General features: G+C 43.2%; 1 protein-coding gene across 7 annotated transcripts; it reads left to right on the top strand.

The window, feature by feature from the left end:
* Positions 1–4032: 4032 nt before the first annotated feature.
* On the top strand, positions 4033–19513 carry gpc2 (glypican 2). 7 transcript variants are annotated; one of them, XR_013790154.1, is made up of 13 exons: positions 4033–4527; positions 7064–7222; positions 7973–8107; positions 9304–9479; positions 9732–9812; positions 10901–11066; positions 13104–13234; positions 14026–14172; positions 14299–14435; positions 15106–15278; positions 16037–16350; positions 17812–17886; positions 19259–19513. XR_013790154.1 is itself a non-coding variant. In XM_079502915.1 (12 exons), the coding sequence occupies exons 1-11, from the start codon at positions 4356–4358 to the stop codon at positions 16312–16314; spliced, it is 1755 nt and encodes a 584-aa protein (XP_079359041.1). In that variant the 5' UTR covers positions 4033–4355; the 3' UTR covers positions 16315–16350; positions 19245–19513. The 7 variants fall into 7 exon arrangements, 3 of the variants coding, with proteins under 3 accessions (XP_079359041.1, XP_079359040.1, XP_079359039.1); XR_013790155.1 differs by having other exon boundaries at positions 19245–19513; XR_013790156.1 differs by having other exon boundaries at positions 16037–17886.
* The last annotated feature ends 7 nt before the right edge of the window (positions 19514–19520 follow it).

Here is a 19520-nt window from a genome sequence, read left to right as displayed (position 1 = left end):
AACCAGGACAAAAGAGGAAGGAAAAGGTTGCAGAATTAAATATACAGAGAATAGGCAAAAGAGAATGATAGTGTGTGTGTGTGTGTATGTGTGTGTGTGCGTGCGTGCGTGCGTGCGTGCGTGCGTGTGTGTGTGTGTGTGTTGCGTGTGAGTGAGGTATAGAAATCCAGTCCAGCGAGGATTGCAGACTTTGAATCTGCTGGTGAAGAGCTTCAGGCGTCCAATGAAATCCTTCTCCTGGTATACGAAACCTGCAGGACACGCACACACTGCAGACCCACTGAAACTTGCTGGAGGGACAAACACACACACACACACACACACACACACACACACACACACACACACACACACACACACACACACACACACACACACACACACACACACACACACACACACACACAGTGTGATCCACGTGTTGGGAAGGCTACGATTGTGTTTGTGTGCTTGTTAAGGTAATTGACAAAAAAATAAAGAATGATACAGTAAGTAAATAAAGTAAACAATGATAGAAAGAAGTAAAGTAAAAGTATGTATGGTCTGTCTGTATGTTTGTGTGCATACGTGTGTGTGTGTGTGTGTGTGTGTGTGTGTGTGTGTGTGTGTGTGTGTGTGTGTGTGCGTGCGTGCGTGCGTGCGCGTGTGTGTGTGTGTGTGTGTGTGTGTGTGTGTGTGTACTGTGTATGTGTGTATTTCACCTTGTCATACAGGGTCCACCCGAGGTGTCAGTGAGTCAGTGAGATATTACTCAGGGATATGTGTCAGCTAGACATCCTGAATGCAGACTGTCCTGACATAGAGCAGAACACCAACCCGCCACCGCCCACCAATGAGGGAGGGGGGCTCGTGTTCGCTCAAGGGTGCTATTTCGTGCTTTGAATTTCTCATGGGTGCCTGAGTAAGCTGAGCTTGAAGTTTACCCATAGTCGACGTTGTTGGTCATGTCCTGGGTGACGAGTACCACGAAGAGTGTGGTGACATCTGGAGAGACAGAGGACGGCCGAAGAGACACCGACCTGCCTGATGTGGAGAGGGTTGGCAGCCCAAACCACTTCTTCTTAGAGGAAGAACCCAAAAGCTACTGACTGTGGTAAAACCTGTAAAGAGGGTTCCTCGACCCTGATCGAGGCTGAGATGTTGCTGTTCAGCGGCAACGACGGCACAACGTGCAGAAGGAATTCCATTCTTCTGGTCAGAGGAGGAAAAAGGCCTGGAGGCAAGTTAGGCAACCCACAGAGCCTCAGTGTCGCCAACACCTGAAATATTCCCCACTGACTGTATCTAAGCCCCCAAGAGACAATAGGGATAGTAGCATGCCACTTGGACACAGTCTGATCAGCCTCGGTCAGGTCGCCTGGAGGAACATCCAACATCCAATGATTCCAGATAACAACACTGATGCACCAGTAGACTGGTTGACAAACATACTGAAAGTGCCGTTTGTTATGGACATCAGCTCCCCGCAGTTCTCTTTCAACGGCACACGCGACACACGCACACGCGCGCACGTGTGCACACACACACACACACACACACACACACACACACACACACACACACACACACACACACACACACACACACACACACACACAAACACACACGTGCAGACGTTAAAGGTGTGGATTGTAAGAATTGCAAGATAAAAAAATAAAAATCAGTCCACAGACTGATTTTTGTAGATATTTCCAGATAAGACGTCCCAGGACAGAAACTATAACGCGACAGATGAGCAGTTCTTATTGTAAATTGAGTATTTAAACCCCTAACTACTGACGTGGCACCACTGCAAGTAGTGCACACACAGGCAAGCTATATTTATTGACTATGTCAGCGCGAAAATTTGTGTTTTGTTCTAACAATAAATACTATTTATTTTTTAGAACAAAGTAAAACATCTTGGGTGGTTGACAGATATCTTCAGAGAGCCATATACAGCAGATATGGAGGGCTCAAATTATGTATTTCAAAGGAATCCCTGCTTGCTTTGTGCTGTTACTGTAGCCTATAAAGCTATTCTCCTTTCTATTACTAACGGATCCCATTATCCTCCACTCTTAACAGCTTATATCTTAAAAAAACAATACCACATAACTGGGGTAAAGTCAATCATCAACTGTTTGACCCAATGGAAGTGTCCCCATCCTTTCCACGCAAATCCACTGGGTCACATCAGTCAGCTACTGACAGCGCATGATAAACACACTCATTGTCACCTCTAAGGGCCATGTTTACACTCTCATTACTCAACCCAAAGCTATAGAATAGCTATGGCTCTGACTCAACCATGCCTTCCTCTCTCCTTAACTCCTCCCTTCCCCCAACTTCACTTCTATAACGTCTGTAAAATGTGTGTGTGTGTGTGTGTGTGTGTGTGTGTGTGTGTATGTGTGTGTGTGTTGTATGTGTGTGTGTGTGTGTGTGTGTGTGTGTGTGTGTGTGTGTGCGTGTGTGCGTGCGTGCGTGCGTGCGTGTGTGTTCGTGTGTGCGTGGGTGCGTGCGCGTATTACAAAACAATTACAAATCATGATTGTAGGATGCGTGAGGCTGTCTTATTTGCAGATCAGTCATAACCAGCCAAAGCCATATTATGCTCATACCCGATAACATTGCATTGCCCCTCATCTCTTACTGTACCTCAACAAAAACATGCAAAGAGGAGGCAATGGACAGCTATTTCTCCTAAAACATTATGTCTATAGCACAACTCACAATATTCCTTACCCCCTTCTGCCTTACGCACCACTATGGAACAGAGAGAATGGCTGCAACATGTCCTCTCTCTGGTGTGATGCCGTTTCTCCTGGTTGTCGCTGCTCCCCAGGACAGGGGATCCATGCCCGGACGCTCCTAGGGTATCTTGTTACAACTTGGACGAGCTGTCTAGAAGAGCGGGTCTTGTGTGTGGCTTCAATGATGAAAGAGAAATCAGAGGGCAACTCCATGGGTTGTTGAGAAATGTTTTAAATGCTTAATTTGAACATTGTTGTTACATTGTTGTTGTTACATGCATTTGGCTGTATAGCTATAGCTCCAAATCTCACTAATTATAACTCCAATACAGGCTTGTATAGCCTACAGTCATGTGATGAGTAAAGATTACACCGAGTACGTACTACCAACAAAACATTATTTCAACACCATAGTCCTTCAACTTGGGAAAAAGGAGTACTTTATTTTGTTCTGACAACACTGTGGCCTGGTGGCCATTTCATTAACAGTCACTATAAAGAGAAGAAACTATATGCACTAGCCTGAGAGGCCAGAAAATTATTTACAAGGATGTAACCAAGAACATAAAGGAAAAGAAAAATCTGCAAATAATCTGGGCATAATGAAAAAAAGGGGAAGCTGCACACTGCAGGACAAATATTGCATTTTGCATTGACTATGCTTATTTCAGTCAACCATCTTTGGTAGTTGGTACTTGGTAGTCTATTTTGGTAGCTATGCACCTGCAGCCAATGAACAAATAGGCCCAATAGGCTTATATGCCTACAAGGATAAGTGTTTCCAGACTATAGTAGACTATAGTATAGGGACTTGGATGTCACATTTCTCAAAATATATAAACTTTCTGAAAATACTGTTGCTGTTCATTGGACATTAGCTATGGACATTAATCCACCTCATGGTTTTGCAGTGCATATTTAGTTTTCTTTAGTGTTCTTGTGAAAAATATATCTGGCTTCAAGCTATTTAATTGGTACTATATAGAATTAGATTATATTTTCAATTGTGTCCATCCTGATTTTTTTTCCTTAAATGGTGGTTGCTTGGCAACCAATTCTAGCAAGTCGTGGCGTGACCCAACACTTGTCTTGGCTATGGGATAGATTCTCTCAGTCGCCACCAACCAACCCATGCTGCCCCATGATGCTGCCCCCTCCTCCCCTCCACCGCAGGCAGGCAGGCAGCTCATCCTCCCTCCCTGTTGGTCCATTGTTCTGCCGCGACTGATAGGCTGCAAAATACAGAGAGATGCTGCGAGGACCCATTCATGCTCCCGTCTAAACCTGTATGTACAGCAGCCTCGTAGAGGGAAGGACTGAAATAGGCACAAAAAAGAAAAGAAAAAAAAAAGAAAACATATGTCAGTCCTCAAGCCGGACGTGGATTTATCTGAAAATTATTTACTAAGGAGATATAGAGGAGATGATTAGAGGCGTATTTTAGATTTAACAGACGAGAACTAGACGAGTTGGCATACTAGAACTACAGTGTATAGTAGGCTACAAGTGACGCTAATTGTGTCTACTTTTCCTTTTTGACTAGACTCATAGACTGCACTATTTCGCGAACGTCTCATTTAGCCTGATAAAGCAGCTGCTGGATTTAAAGTGTTGACAAAGATGGAGCCCCGGCTTTCCTTTCGCCGGTACCCGCTGTTCCTGCCCTGCATGCTGGCTGCCCTGTCACACACTTTGGGCCCCGCGACAGCGGGGAGAAGCTGCACCGACACCCGGCAGGTGTACTCGGAGAAAGGCTACAGCACGAACACCGCTCCGCTGACTCAAATCTCCGGTAAGGCGGCTTAAATTCCGAAATGATCATCATCCTGTTTCGCACGGGGAACTCCGTCCCAAAGGCTATTATTCTGTGGGCTTTATTTAAATGAAAACAAGGCATGTTCCCCCTGCTTCAGTTGTTTGAACTGGACCCTAAGAGGATGAGCAAATTGTCAACACCGGCGCAACAAAGAACCTCGCCCCTAATTAGTATTTGGCTGGTATTATGTATTCAGTCATGCCTGCCTGGCTTTAGTGGATAATAATCAGAATTAGGAACATGGGGATTAACAATATATGGACTAACCATTTCATATTTGTGTGCTTGTATGCTAACTTGAACTTTTGTGTGTGTGTGTGTGTGTGTGTGTGTGTGTGTGTGTGTGTGCGTGCGTGCGTGCGCGCGCATGTGAGGGGTGGGGAGATGGAGAGAGCTGATGCCCTAAAGCCCCAAAGGGTAAGGCAGCAGTATAAAGGTTTAAAGGGCTTGGCACTATAATGAGTCAGTGAGATAATTGCATTATTGATTGCATGTGTCATGCATGTGTCAAGAGAGACATAAGCCTTTATTGCAGGTGGTATTTCTGAGCAATTTTAAGTCTTCAGTGAAAGTCTGACCAATGCAGTGTTGCGTATGTGATGATGATTATATTGTCGAAGGATTTGGGTCTGTATGTTACTGAGAGCATGAAATATTGATTGTGCGTGTGCGTATGTGTGTGTGTGTGTGTGTGTGTGTGTGTGTGTGTGTGTGTGTGTGTGTGTGTGTGCGCGCGCGTGCATGCGTGTGTGTGTGTGTGTGTGTGTGTGTGTGTGTGTGTGTGTGTGTGTGTGTGTTGGGCTATCTCTAAGTCTTGGCTGACTGTCCCGTGGGCGAGGGGAGCAGATGGCCAGGAGAACGAGGGATGAGGAGAGGGAGTTTTAGAAATGGAAATGGAGGGATGAGAGAGAGAGGGCTAATAGCTTGACACACAGAGAACAAAAGAGGCAGAGAAAGGGGAAAAAGCAGAGGGTGGAGTAGTTACAATTACAATTCAGACAATGTTTTAAATACAAACATCATGTCTATTTAGGTTTACGTTGAAGATGAATTTTACCCTAGCAATACCTTCTCCTAAAGCCAGATTGTTGTCTTTATTGGTTGACATTTACTTGGTTGTCATTTACATATCATTACCTCAAACATATCAAAGGCCCAACCTGAGTTGACAAAGAAAGACAGATTGCGTCTGAATTATTCATGCAGGGAAATTACAAATTTCTATTACTTCCTTATCTTTGATAAGATTTTCTGGCAGTAATGGCACACGTTGATGAACAAGAGAATGATAGAGCCCACTTTCGCTGTAATACGTCTGTTTTGAGCTGATAGTCGTAATGATAGTCTTTAATTATGAATTAGTCCATCAGTAATAGAATAAAGACAAGACTTCTGGTATAGGCTATAGTCTATCTAATTGTGTAAAACTGCAATAGAAGTGTGTGTGTGTGTGTGTGTGTGTGTGTGCGTGCGTGCGTGTGTGTGTGTGTGTGTGTGTGTGTGTGTGTGTGTGTGTGTGTGTGTGTGTGTGTGTGTGTGTGTGTGTGTGTGTGTGTGTGTGTGTGTGTGTGTGTGTGTGTGTGTGTGTGTGTGTGTGTGTGTGTGTGTGTGTGTGTGTGTGTGTGTGTGTGTGTGTGTGTGTGTGTGTGTGTGTGTTTCCAAATGGTCAAATCAAGAATCAGTGGAATGTCCTTTGTTGAACTATGGAAGGGAGTGAAAGCAGTGCTATACGACTGTGTGGAAAGTGACATGCTCATGTTTAAATGAGTATCAAAGTGTTGAATCCTATATTAAAATTGGCTTAAGGGCCGGCGGACCTCTGACGTCACAAACCTGATATGCCCATACTGTATAGGCCTAGGCATGATGTCACTCTGACTCAGACATATTGGCTGGATTGGTGCTGCAGGTTCTAGTATAAATAAATAAATCACACCTGTGTGAAGTGAGGGGGTTTGCCAATTTGCTCGTCTGTCATATGACGTACATTTTCCCTTCATTGTCAATGGCGTTTAATGTTTGTGTTGCCATACATGTACGTCATATTGTCAATGGCAAATATGAGACGTGTGGGGACAAAATCTGTATATCGGAAAAATCACACTTGTGTGATCATGACGTCTCACGTCGTGAATGTTTGTTTTTACTGCTGCCCTAAACAAACCATCGACTTGGCTGCCATTCAATGTATGTCAGTGTGCTCTAAATGCTGCCATATGACGTTATCTTCAAAAGCCATGCATGCATTGGAGGGTCTAGCTAGTGCCCCTCAAAAATAGTCTACACAACTATACAAACACAATAAGATCAGCTACCTTAGAATTCAGTGCCATTATCTACGTTGCGTTTCTTGTCCTATATTGGCTGTAGAAGTTGGGGCTGTTGTCTAATGGTTTCCCATTGTACCAGGTGAGCACTGTAGAAGTTGGGGCTGTGGTCTAATGGTTTCCATTGTACCAGGTGAGCACTGTAGAATTTGGGGCTGTGGTCTAATGGTTTCCCATTGTACCAGGTGAGCACCTGCGGCTGTGTCCCCAGGACTACACCTGCTGCTCCAGCCAGATGGAGGAAACGCTGGCCCTGCAGAGTGAGAGAGATTTCCACAAAGCCATGGAGGATACCAGCCAGTTCCTTCTGACCACTTTCACCCAGAGACACCGCAAGTTTGATGGTGAGGGCCCCGACTGTGTTATGCAGCATAACTTCAAATTAAAACTGTGAAAGTGGCCGTTGAGGCAATTGAGGCAACACTTTTGCCAGTTGAAGATATGTTGCTTTGTCTAGTCACTAGTGAGTAGCGACACTTCACTTGACGGTTTGTCACTGAAGCATAAATCAGCCCTGTGGTTGAGAAAATGTGCAGAATCCCTGAAATATTAATTTAATGTGAGCTATTAGCTATCTTGTGTTCACAGCTAGTTTTCACATTGTAAACTTGTGAGTGCATGAGAAGTTTGTAGCATTCACTCAGACATTAATCCGTGACTGCAAATAAAGCTAATTTCATTCAAAGTACTAACAAGAAACTACAGTGGAATTTTATTTTCAACTATTTGTTCATACCATAAATGCAGTGTTGGAAAAAGACTACAGTGTGACTACATGTTTATTAATATCACAATTCTACTTCCTTTCTAATACGTTTGTGTATTGATCTTATCTTATTTTCCTCCCTCCCCCATCTGCTTATGTAACGGAACTGTTGATGATTCATTAAAATACCAAAGTACCAAATATAACACTGAGCGAGTGTGGGAGAGCTGATTTACAAATCCACCCCTTATCACGTAACCATCCCCTGTGCTGTTGAGCTAGGGTCAACACAACAGAAATGCAGAAACTTGGCATGGATGTTAGTGAGGAAAGTGAGCGGAGTGGGTGGGAGATAGACTCATAGTTCTGCCTGTCCTCTCTCTCTTAGAGTTCTTCAGGGAGCTCATTGACTTGTCAGAGAAGTCGATGAACCAGATGTTTACCAAGACCTACGGACGCCTCTTCACACAGAACGCTCACGTCTTCCAGGAGCTGTTTGTGGAACTGCGTCGTTACTATTCCGGTTAGTTAATCAGTTGACATATTGACATCTTAATGTTTGTGACTTTGTGTCCAGCACTCCTGATGCCGTAGTAGTCAACACATGTTTACAAGACACCTCCATCATACACTACATTACATTGTGTATCACAATCTCAATCAGAAGTGCTGTGTGAGATTCACTCATACAGGGTGCAACGTGGAAGGCAATTACAAGGTAAGGAGTTTGGTGAGGGTGAGTGTTGGGACCCCTAACATTACCAAATATAGGTAATCATAGGCCGATCTACAAATGATGTGGCATTTGCAAACATTCTGGAACAGTAGCATTATGTTTCCATATTAATTTTAATTTAGCCAAGATGGGTGAGATTCCCACTTTCCAACTTTGGACACAAGATTGAGTGACAGTAGAAGTTCTTTATAATTTATATTCATTTAGCTGAGAGCAAATTAATTACCATGACAGCGAAAAAACGTCTTTGGTGCTCTATTCTATTTAAAACATTTAGCAAAGACTGTTAGTTCCAGGTATGGTCATAGCTAGATTCTCTAGGGTTGCCTAGCCTTGCTCCAAATCCCTATTGAGGTAGTGGGAATGACCAATGTTGTCAAAGTAGCAGCAGTGTCTTTCAAGTAGAATTCCATGGAGAATTGGAACACCATGGAAAGATAGAGATTTGGAAAGCCATGGATGCCAGGTTGTTTCTATTTCAGTTCTGGGTTGCGTTGTTTTGGCATGATAGCTTGCTGGCGAGCCTAGTCACAGGCTGTTACTGCTAGTCAACCTGTTACTGTCTGCCAAACAGCATGTGTAGGCTTAATTGTGGAGCCCACACTGTAAACTTCATAATGGATAGGTACCAATTGAGGATCTGGCTACCAGTTGAATTGTCATCCCCAACATAATTGAACAGCCCAACATAATTGAACAGCCCCTCTGCCTTTATTTGAAACATAATTGAATTGGCTCATAATTAAATGATCACAATGAATATAAAATGAAAACACCTTTTAATGTCTGCTGTATTGAAAAGAACATGTCTTGCATCTCAGACATGATTTTGTGTTGGGGAGCTATATATGCCACATGTCATGAACACAGTCTTTTTTGTGTCAGTAATGGACCTTTTCCATTATTTATTTATATATGCTAAGAATTGTGACCCTAGAAGAAAGAGTTTAATTCTGTTAATTTGCACGCCGTCTATCCACTAGGGGGCAGTGTAAGTCTGGCCGAGGTTCTGTCCGAGTTCTGGTCCAGACTAGTGGAGCGGGTCTTCTCTCTAGTCAACCCTCAGTACCAGTTCAGCGAGGACTACCTTGAGTGTGTCAACAAACATGCTGAACAGCTGCTGCCTTTTGGAGATGTGCCGCGGAAACTACGTGTACAGGTGTGTGTGCGCATGTGTGTGTGTGTGACGTGTGTGTGTGTGTGTGTGTGTGTGTGTGTGTGTGTGTGTGTGTGTGTGTGTGTGTGTGTGAGAATGTCTGATGTTGTGTGAACTACTGAAAACTGTTTCTGTTTGGCAGTTCATCGCTCACAATTCTACCTGTGATTGATTTGCCCGTTATGCTCTTTTCCCTCAGAAGATTGTTGTCATGTTTGAATGTCTTTGTTCTTGTCTTTGTTTATTTGTGTCCAGGTGTCCAGGGCCTTTATTGCAGCCAGAGCATTGTCTCAAGCCTTAGCCACTGGTCGAGACATTGTGAACAAAGCAACAAAGGTACGTTGCTCCACGAGTGGTGTCTGGTGATCTGTAATGGATGTTTGGCTGAGTTGGTTATAGATGATTGTGAACAAAGGTACGTTGCTCCACGAGTGGTGTCTGGTGATCTGTAATGGATGTTTGGCTGAGTTGGTTATAGATGATTGTGAACAAAGGTACGTTGCTCCACGAGTGGTGTCTGGTGATCTGTAATGGATGTTTGGCTGAGTTGGTTATAGGGGAATGCCACCATGGTGGGCGAGTGACAACCAAAGGCGAGATTGTTAATCTCATTGCCTCTTCCAAGTTCCTCCCTGACAATACAGATAAATCCATCTTCCTGTGCGTGCGTACGTGCGTGCGTGCGTGCGTGTGTGCGTGCGTGCGTGCGTGCAGGGGATATCTCACAAGCCGCGACAATGATCATAACCAAACTTTGTATAGGCACACTTCCAGTATGCCAAAGAAGTGCACTTCCACGGTTTTATACTTTCTGAATTTTGATCGTCACAACCTGGCCACATTGGAGCCAAGCTGTTCCCTTGTGGATGCCGAGATCTATCATCCATATGATTTTCCTATACCACTGCTGCCAAGTGCTTGCTCATGGGGGAATGTTGGTGGTTTTCAAACCTTTTAATGTCAAGCATTAAACGGTTTGGGGATCCCATTTTGAGAACCACTGTCCTGCTCTTTTCTCGAGACAAATTGTCATGTGATTTGGCACCATTTAAATAATGTATTGATTGATTGATTGCTGTTTACTGGCTCTTCAAAACACGATAGGCCATTCTTTGCCAGAACCATTGTTATTGACAACATATTGTGTAAATTACAATTAAACACATATACATTTTCACTTGTATATTTTGAATGTCTGCCCCCTGACATTTGCTTCCAAAATAACCTCAGCGGTATAGGGCCCTGCAGCATTCGTTTTGAAGCAGTTCGTCCCTGTTTTTGTTTCAAACGGAATTATTGGATTCGCCGTCCTAACAGCGAACGTAGATACCAGAGGTCACGGTGTCACCAAATGTCTTTAATTGCAGTTTAGTCACCTGTTCATTATTTCACACATTTCTCCGTTCACCCTCCTGTTCTTCCAGTTGACTGCAGGCTCAGAGTGTGTGCGTGCACTGATGCGACAGTGGTACTGTCCGCTGTGCCGGGGCATGCCCACCCTGCGCCCATGTCACGGCCTCTGCCTCAACGTCATGAAGGGCTGCCTGGCCAATCAGGCTGACCTTGACACTGAATGGAATAACTTCATTGGTAAGTGATCAGGCCGGAGATTAAGGCCGTATCTTGGCACACTGTTGCTAGAGTTGTTTATAAATGTTGTGTTATGAATTTTCCTAAAACAAAACTGTCCTTGAGAAATATCAATCATAATGTCCTTTTGGCAAGCTTATAGGATTTGGGTTTTAAGAGTACAGCTTTAAGGTCTGCGTTTATTTTGTGTGATTAATTCGCATTAATTTAAACTGCTGTTTGTGTTATGAGTACGAGGCAATCAAGCTGCGTAACAATTTTTAGAGGCAAGTTACATTTTATTGCGCAAATAAAATCATAAACCTGAATGAATGGAGGCATCATCAAAATAAAAGTTTGATGTGAAATAATTGCAAGTCAGTCATCCATGTAGGCATTGATTTCACAGAGGTCTGACTGCCCTGACTCCCCCTTTAAAAGACGACAGACAGACAGACAGACAGAGGTATTGACTCTAATAATGGTGTTACAGTAAAGTCTCTCGATAACATGCAGCCACAAGCATGTCGCTTTAAAGTACTTCAAGAAAATAAAGGTACTGGGTTGACTAAAAAAGTTAAAATTCACTCTTGCTACTGTGTGACGCAGTACCTTTATTCTCTTGATGTTGATCTAAGTGGATAGCGCACCAGAAGTCAGAGCGCGGTGGTTACAAGAAAAGTAATTTATCATTTTAAAGGACTTCCAAGCATATTTCACCAGAAATAACAAATAATAATGATAATTAATGAATAACTTAAATCATTTGGGGACGGATTACATTCACTTTTGGACAGTGGTGAAAAAAAGTTAGTCTGGAGCCCTGCTACACATGAAACTAGCATCCCCTTTGGTGCTGTCTCTTTCATTCTCGGTGTGCTCCGTTTGGTGTCTGTCCTCCTTCCCCTAATGATTTGGCCGTTCATTAAACATTCATGCCTCCCTCCTCCTTTACAATTGATCCGTCTTCCTGCGTTTGCTCCGCGCTTTCATCAAACAGCTCAGCCTTCCTCCATGTCCTCTCTGCCTCCACAATGCTCCCTCCTCCTCCTCATACACCACTGGCTCCATTTCCAATGAGCCCCCCTCCCTCCCGCCCTTCCTCCCTCCAGCACTCATCCTGCTCTCCATTGCTTTCATTCTCTCTGTTTTAGACCTCTTTCTTTCTCTCTCTCACTCTCGTTCTCTCTCTCTCTATCTCTCTGTTCATTCCAGTAAGATATTTTCATAAATTGTCTTTCACTGCATTATTTAGCATCATTCTGTTTATGGTAGGTCCCTTATTGGCCAAGGGTGGCCACCGACATACCCAGCCGATTTGCTCAGACACATATGACGTAAATTCTCCATACATTGTCAATGGCATTTTATGTTTGTGTTCAGACACTACACACTATAGCTGTTTATAAAATGTGGACGATACACAGAAAAAAGTGTTATTTTATTTAAGTGTGTGTGGTGTGTGTGTGTGTGTGTGTGTGTGTGTGTGTGTGTGTGTGTGTGTGTGTGTGTGTGTGTGTGTGTGTGTGTGTGTGTGTGTGTGTGTGTGTGTGTGTGTGTGTGTGTGTGTGTGTGACCAATTGACCCTGGCTTGTAATTACCCCTCCTTCCTTGTGTGTGGGTCATGGTACAAACAGACAATCAGTGCTTGCTCAGACAGACCAGACCTACACACACTGTGGTGGTTAGAGGTTGTCTCCCTGCTCTTACATTGAGAAATTGTGGTTATTTGGTCACGTATGGACCACAACATTGTGGTTATTTGGTCACGTATGGACCACTACTCATTGACAAAAGGTATTGCATGAAGCTCAAAGCGTAATACATATCCTGCACTGCCCAAACAGGCTTTCTGGCTTAGCTCGGCAGTAGACATTTATTTAGCTTTTTGAATCCTGGGTAAGACATAAATCTTATGTATTTTAAATGTATGGATTTAACTGTATACTTTGTCTCTCTGTGCTTTATTACTGCACTGCAAACAAACTAGAGAGACGTCTCTCTTTCTACCTCTTCTCTGCCTCCTCTTCTCCTCACCCCTCAACATCTCTCCCTCAGATGCATTATACCAGGTGTCAGAGAAGCTGGAGGGGCCCTTCAACATTGAGCTGGCTGCAGACTCCATCTCTGTCAAGGTGTCCGAAGCTATCATGCACATGCAGGAGAACAGCGTCACCATCTCTACAAAGGCAAGGATGAATAGATGAATGGTTGGAGTGAGAGAGAGAAAAAGGGAGGGGGATGATGGGGTGTCATGGGAGGGTGGCTGGCGAAACAGAGAAATGGACGGATGAGGAAACAGACAAAATGGATGCTTGTAGATGTCAACATTTAATTTAACTGTAATAAATATAGATATTGTATCAGTATTTTAATTTTACTGCACTCAGCTACAGTATAAGACTTTAGGTTGGAATAATGTCTTTAATTTAGGGATGCACGATTAACCGTTAGCATATCGGAATTGGCCATATCGGCCATAAAAATGCCTCATTCAGTTGTGAAAACAGACACTTGGAAAAAAAGTATAGGCTATTTATTGATTGATTGAATACTTTATTAACAGGCTTTGGGCCAAGCCCCTAGGGCCTAGACTTGTTTCCATTGTTGTCCTCTGTATAATATCAGAATCGTTCAGAATCGGTATCAGCAGATATGACCCTGCAAATAATCGGATATCGGTCATAATTTCATAATCGTGCACCCCTACTTTAATTAGCGATTGAAATTCATGTGGAATACCGTACATAACAAAATCCATGACGAAAATAATCACTGTCCATGTTCCAATCAACCAAAATCGCCAAAATATCCCAAACATTGTATTATAGGAAGGAACATACTGTCCTTACCCAGCCAATTCTGTTTTGTTTGTTTGAATGCATGCCGGATTCACCGTGGAGGATTCGAGCCAGTTTTCACGGTGGTGAACCACCCCGATGCCCATTATATATGTTTCCACTATTGTTGTTCCCTCCAGGTGTTCCAAGGCTGTGGAAGCCCCCGGCCAGCTCCGGGGCGCTCAAAGCGGTCCCCCAAAGAGCCTGGCACCAACAGGAGGCCCTTCCACACCTACAGCCCTGAGGAAAAACCCACCACGGCCGCTGGAACTAACCTGGATCGACTGGTGCGTGGAGTCATTTCTTTCTACATTCTTGGCACCAACGCATACATACTCTCGCAAACACAGCAAGAAAGTGATTTAATAAGCCTCTGTGAGTCATCCTTCCTTCATCCCGCCTCCATTCTCCAGGTCACAGAGCTGAAGGAGCGACTGCGGCCTATGCGAGGCTTCTGGGTGTCCCTCCCACACACCATCTGTAATGATGACAAGATGGCCGCCGATATCACCAACGAGGAGCGCTGCTGGAATGGCCAGACGCGTGGGAGGTTTGTGTGCACGCATGTGTGTGAATGCGCGTGTGAGAGAATATTAGGAGGAGAGGCAATAAGGGTCGGGGTGGGGACAAGTAAAGGTGCGAGGATATAAACGGGTGGAGAGAAATGCGGTTTATTTGACATTCACCCATGAGTGCTTAGGAGAGAGGGAGCGAGAGAGCTCTTGGGTAACAGCATTGCACATGGAGGTGTTTGAGTGGGTGTGTGAGTAAACACCAGGACCGCATGAATAATTCAGTTTGTACATTTTGCATTAATTTGCGTGTGCCTTTATCTTACCAAACCTTGTAATGAACTGTACTTTTGTCTGCTTTTTTGCAAACTGCTAATGCTAGTATTTCAGTCAATCAATCAATCTGAGTGAGATGGAGCATAATTCAATAATGTTGCATTATCTGTACATCATGCATGCTACTGTTTTTCAAAGTTGGGTCCAGGGACCACCAGAGTCAAAATGGACCCATAATGGTTCTGTAACTCATCTTAAATGAACACTTGTGATTTTGCAGTGTAGATTGGGGTCCCAGAGATTTAAAAACAAAATGGTATCGAATCAAATCAAAGTCTGTGCGCTAATACTTATGCAAACTGGGGGTCCTTGAAAAGAAAAATGTTGAGAATCACTCATGTATGCATTTAATAAGGCTATGTGTGTCTCCAGGTACCTCCCTGACGTGACGGGCGACGGGCTGGTGAGTCAGATCAACAACCCGGAGGTGGAGGTGGACATCGCCCGGCCGGACGTCAGGACCAGGCAACTCATCATGGAGCTGAGGGTGGTCACCAACAAACTGAGACATGCACAGGCCGGCCAGGACACCGACTTCATAGACAGTTAGTTGCTCTCTACCTGACTCTTGTGCACATACACCCAACTACAACAATTGAAATTTGTTTTGTATGTGACATGTACATTTGGCAGCAGGAGATATGTCATGCATTACACAGTCATCAACTGTTTCTGATCTGGCTGACAAGTCTCGTCACTGATTCAAGATTCAAGAGGGTTTTATATGTCACTCAATCATAGGTACAACTTAACAGCAATACAATATAACAAAGATAATACTGGAGGTAATTTAAAATAGAAAATACAGTTGGCAATAGTACAGGTAAAGGGTGAAAACACTGAGAAGCCATTGATAACGAGCAGACAGCATATATAATAATATAATATTTATATATATATTTGGATTATCACTGCCCCCTGTGGAAAAAGTACAATAAAGTTGGGTACTCAAGTTATTGATTAAATTACAAAATTGTTTATTTTGTAATCTTGCATGCACATTATGTGTACTGAATGGTGCAGGGAGGTAGGTCACTCATTTGGACCTTCTAATGTTTAAAGGAACTTTTATGATGGAGGGAGTTTCCTTTCCTTGGCCTGTCTCTCTTCTTGGTCGCTCTCATATCTCACTGTGTTCATATATTCTATTTCTTACTCCAACCCCCATTTATTGAATTACCACAAAGAGAAACTACCACTATTGTTGACCCTCAATGTAGATTCTTGTTGGCAGTGACGAGTAACATTTGTGTCTAACTTGTGTACACAACGCAGTCTTAGGCCTCTTTTCTTCTCATTCCAGGTGAGGAAGGGAGCGGCTCAGGGGGCCTAGACCAAGGTGAGCGGTACAACGATGATTGGCCAGGCTACGGGCCCTACTCCCCGCCTTACAACAAACCCCCAAGAACACCAGCCGCCAATCCTGGCAAGCCCCCTCGTGTTAGAGAAAGAAACAGCTCCAAGTGGAACAGGAACAATGGCCATGGAGCTAAATCGTCCAGCAGCCGCCTAGCATTGTCTGTGCTTTCCATGCTGTTGCCTTCGTCTGTCATGGTCATTGCTGCCCCTGTGTGGAGATAGCTGCTTACTGCAACTTGGAGTTGAGAAGAGTTGAAGGTGAAGAGGTGGAGGGGGATTTGGGTCTTGTTTGGTATAAGCACATGATTTCTAAAAATAAGTCGATTTGGTCACACCAGCAGATGAAAGTCAAAATATTGACAAGCTAATTAAAGACACATCTATGGGTTAGCAATAACTGAACACAACCAGCTCACTCACTGGATAGTTTATTTTCCCCTCCTTTACAAGCCACAGGGGATAATACTGCCATCCATTAAATTAAATGATTATTAAGAAAATATATAATAATGAATTGATATGTAATATTAATGCTCAGGAGGAGGAATAATTAAGCGATATTACACTCAAGGGTGTTCTTTATCGTCATTAATGCATGCCTGCGGTTCCGAAAGGTATCGCAGAAGTTCATTAATGACAAAGAACCCCCTCGAATGTAATATTGCAATTATACAACCCTTAAAACTAAGATAATCGCAGAAAATCCCTTTTTTTTAATGACAGATGTAGTCACTATACGACCACAAATGTCCCAAGAAACTAGCTAGCCTAGCCACCGAGTCTGCTGCGCTCTGGGAGAAAAGCACAGCTGAAATCTTTGTTTTAAATGGTGTTCCTACTTCTTTTGTGCTGGTTTAAGGAACGGCTAGAAGCTGTTTCAACCAATTCAGATTGCTTCCTCGAAACGACCTGTTGTATAATTGGAGAATCATTTCACACTTTCAAAGTGTGGGAACAGGAGTTCATGAGGCTCCAAGGAGACCCCAAAGACAGAGTCAAGGATGTGTCCTTTGTCATTAGTAAGTAAAATGCAGCCCCGCCCCCAACCCAAGCAACAGGCTGCACCACATTGATCAAATTCACATTGCATTGCTTTTCTACATATAGTGATTGGAATGTGAAATGCAATGCATGCGAGCATAGTTTCTTATGAACAAATTTCATTTGATTTAAAATGACTCAAGTAACAGCATGGGGAGGGCCCCATGCACAAATGATATTATGTAGACAAAAACATGCATTGCAACCTTATATTTCAATCACAATATTCATGGAACATTGCTGTACATCTCAAACAGGTCGCCAACAGTGAGACCTCTGAAACCACGTGGAAGCCTTATGGGCTGTCCCCACTAAGCACGATAATGAAACAATAACCATAAATATATTGTTTAAAAACCGAAACATCACTATTCTGTCTCTGACTGTGTCCACAAAATTTGCATCGGCAGCTACGAGTGTGCGGCTATACTCTTATTATTTATTGTTTCATCCGTTGGCTGGCACCTTTTGATAAGAGTGAGAGTCAACACCGGACAACATAATTATTATAATTGAGTTATCGTGCTTGGTGCGGACGGCCCTTTATTTGGAATGTACATATAGGATGCCCTCTCTTGGACTGTCCATGTATGACATCTGACTGATCCATGTAATATATTGACAAAGCCTTTAATTTATTTATATTTCTGTAATATTTGATTGTATTTATTTTTAAAGGCAAGGTTCGATGAAAGTGTTCTTATCCTCTGAATGGAGTACGTGACCAAACACAGCCCTGAAGTGTTTCTGCTGGTTAGTCTTTAAATCATTTTCTGTTAAAGAAAAAACAATTTGAAGAATATTATTTTATTTGTTCATGCCATTTGAATGTTATTGACTCAATCACATGAAAACTAGTTATCGGGCCACATAACCAGCTATATTTTTTATTCCACTGGTATTTTGAATAATTGTATACCATGGATTGTTAGTTGTGTGTGTGTGTGTGTGTGTGTGTGTGTGTGTGTGTGTGTGCGCGTGCGGTCGCACACGTGTGTGCACTGTGCGCATGTTTGCGTGCATATGTGTAGGGGGAGTGTGCAAGTGTTTGATGGTTTTGTATTATTCGTCTATGTTGTGTAAACTGCGACTGTGTTGGGGTCTTTTTTTGTAACTGTTCACAACTTTTGTACTTATTTAATCTATATGTTGTTGGCTGCGCTCATGCAGGGACGGCACAGGGGGGTGTTAGGTGGGGGTGGTGGAAGGGTGATTTTAGCCCCCTCTGGTGGAGGCTTAGCCCCACTCTAAGCCCCCTCCCCATAGCCCCCACAGTCACAATTTTCTGGAGCCGTCGCTGCGTTCATGGAGTGTGGTGGAAGGATGGGTTGAATCAAATGATTGTGAATATAGCAATGTGAGGTGGCTATCAAGGAGGAAGAAAATGAGGAGCTGTGTAGGCTCTTAATTTTCCATTTGTGTTGTAATGACATGTCTGGAGAAAAAAGAAGGCAAGAACACACCTGAAGTTGTTGGAAAAGTGACTGACAAGGAGTGCATGAGCAAGAAACAAACCAATGGAGAATCCAATGAAAATGTATAAATGTGATGCAAGGACATTTGTTGTTGAATGAGCATTCTTAGGTCTGTAACACGTCTACATGTTTGTCCGAAGTAGAATAGCTGGTGGAAAGTTTCATTCTAAATCACTAGCCTTTCCGTTTCCATGATGGGAAATATGAAAGATGGCATCCACTGATACTAGTTGTTTCATATGTAAAAGCTACAAAACATATTGTCTGCAATTGAATTTTGTATTTTAATCGCTTATGATGGCTGAGCCAGAACCAATCAGAAGTAGTCAATGCCAAATATTTGTAAATGATGAATGGTAAAATTTCGAATGAAACTTTTTAAGTCACATGAATGTATGAGATGGCAATTCTAATGTCACTCTTCCACAAAAGACGGCAAAAAACTACACTACACTTAGTCATACAATGGTGACATGCACTGAAAATAGATGATCTACAAGCTCACAACTCATTCCATCCGCAGTGTGTAGATGGGGTATTTTTGGCCGATGCCAGACATCGTCGTATGCCGGGGCATAAATTAACTGAGCATTAATGATCCTGCTGTTTCTCCACCACTGGGTGAGAATCCAACAGCAGGCTGCCAAAAGATCTGATCCAGGATCCACCACTGGGTGAGAATACAACAGCAGGCTGCCAACAGATCTGATCCAGGATAAAGAGAAACTTTGAAGGACTACATGTCCTACTAAGAAGAGCGGCAGAGAATCAACGCTTCAGTACAACCACTTTGATCTCTTCCAATCCCACTATAAGCACATAATTGTATCATGGTAATGAAAAGCACAATTCTTTTTTTGAAATTGTAACAGTTTTTTGGTATTAAATCATCATGAGACTTTCTTCTACATT

Source organism: Electrona antarctica (genome assembly GCF_951216825.1).
Source record: "Electrona antarctica genome assembly, chromosome: 1".
Lineage (NCBI taxonomy): Eukaryota > Metazoa > Chordata > Actinopteri > Myctophiformes > Myctophidae > Electrona > Electrona antarctica.
This window is presented reverse-complemented; position numbering and strand designations above follow the sequence as displayed.

Coding starts and splice junctions, on each gene's coding strand:
- gpc2 (XM_079502915.1), top strand. CDS start 4,356: ATGGAGCCCCGGCTTTCCTTTCGCCGGTACCCGCTGTTCCTGCCCTGC. Junction 8,108..9,303: donor ACTGCGTCGTTACTATTCCG/GTTAGTTAATCA, acceptor TCTATCCACTAG/GGGGCAGTGTAAGTCTGGCC. Junction 9,813..10,900: donor TTGTGAACAAAGCAACAAAG/GTACGTTGCTCC, acceptor CTGTTCTTCCAG/TTGACTGCAGGCTCAGAGTG.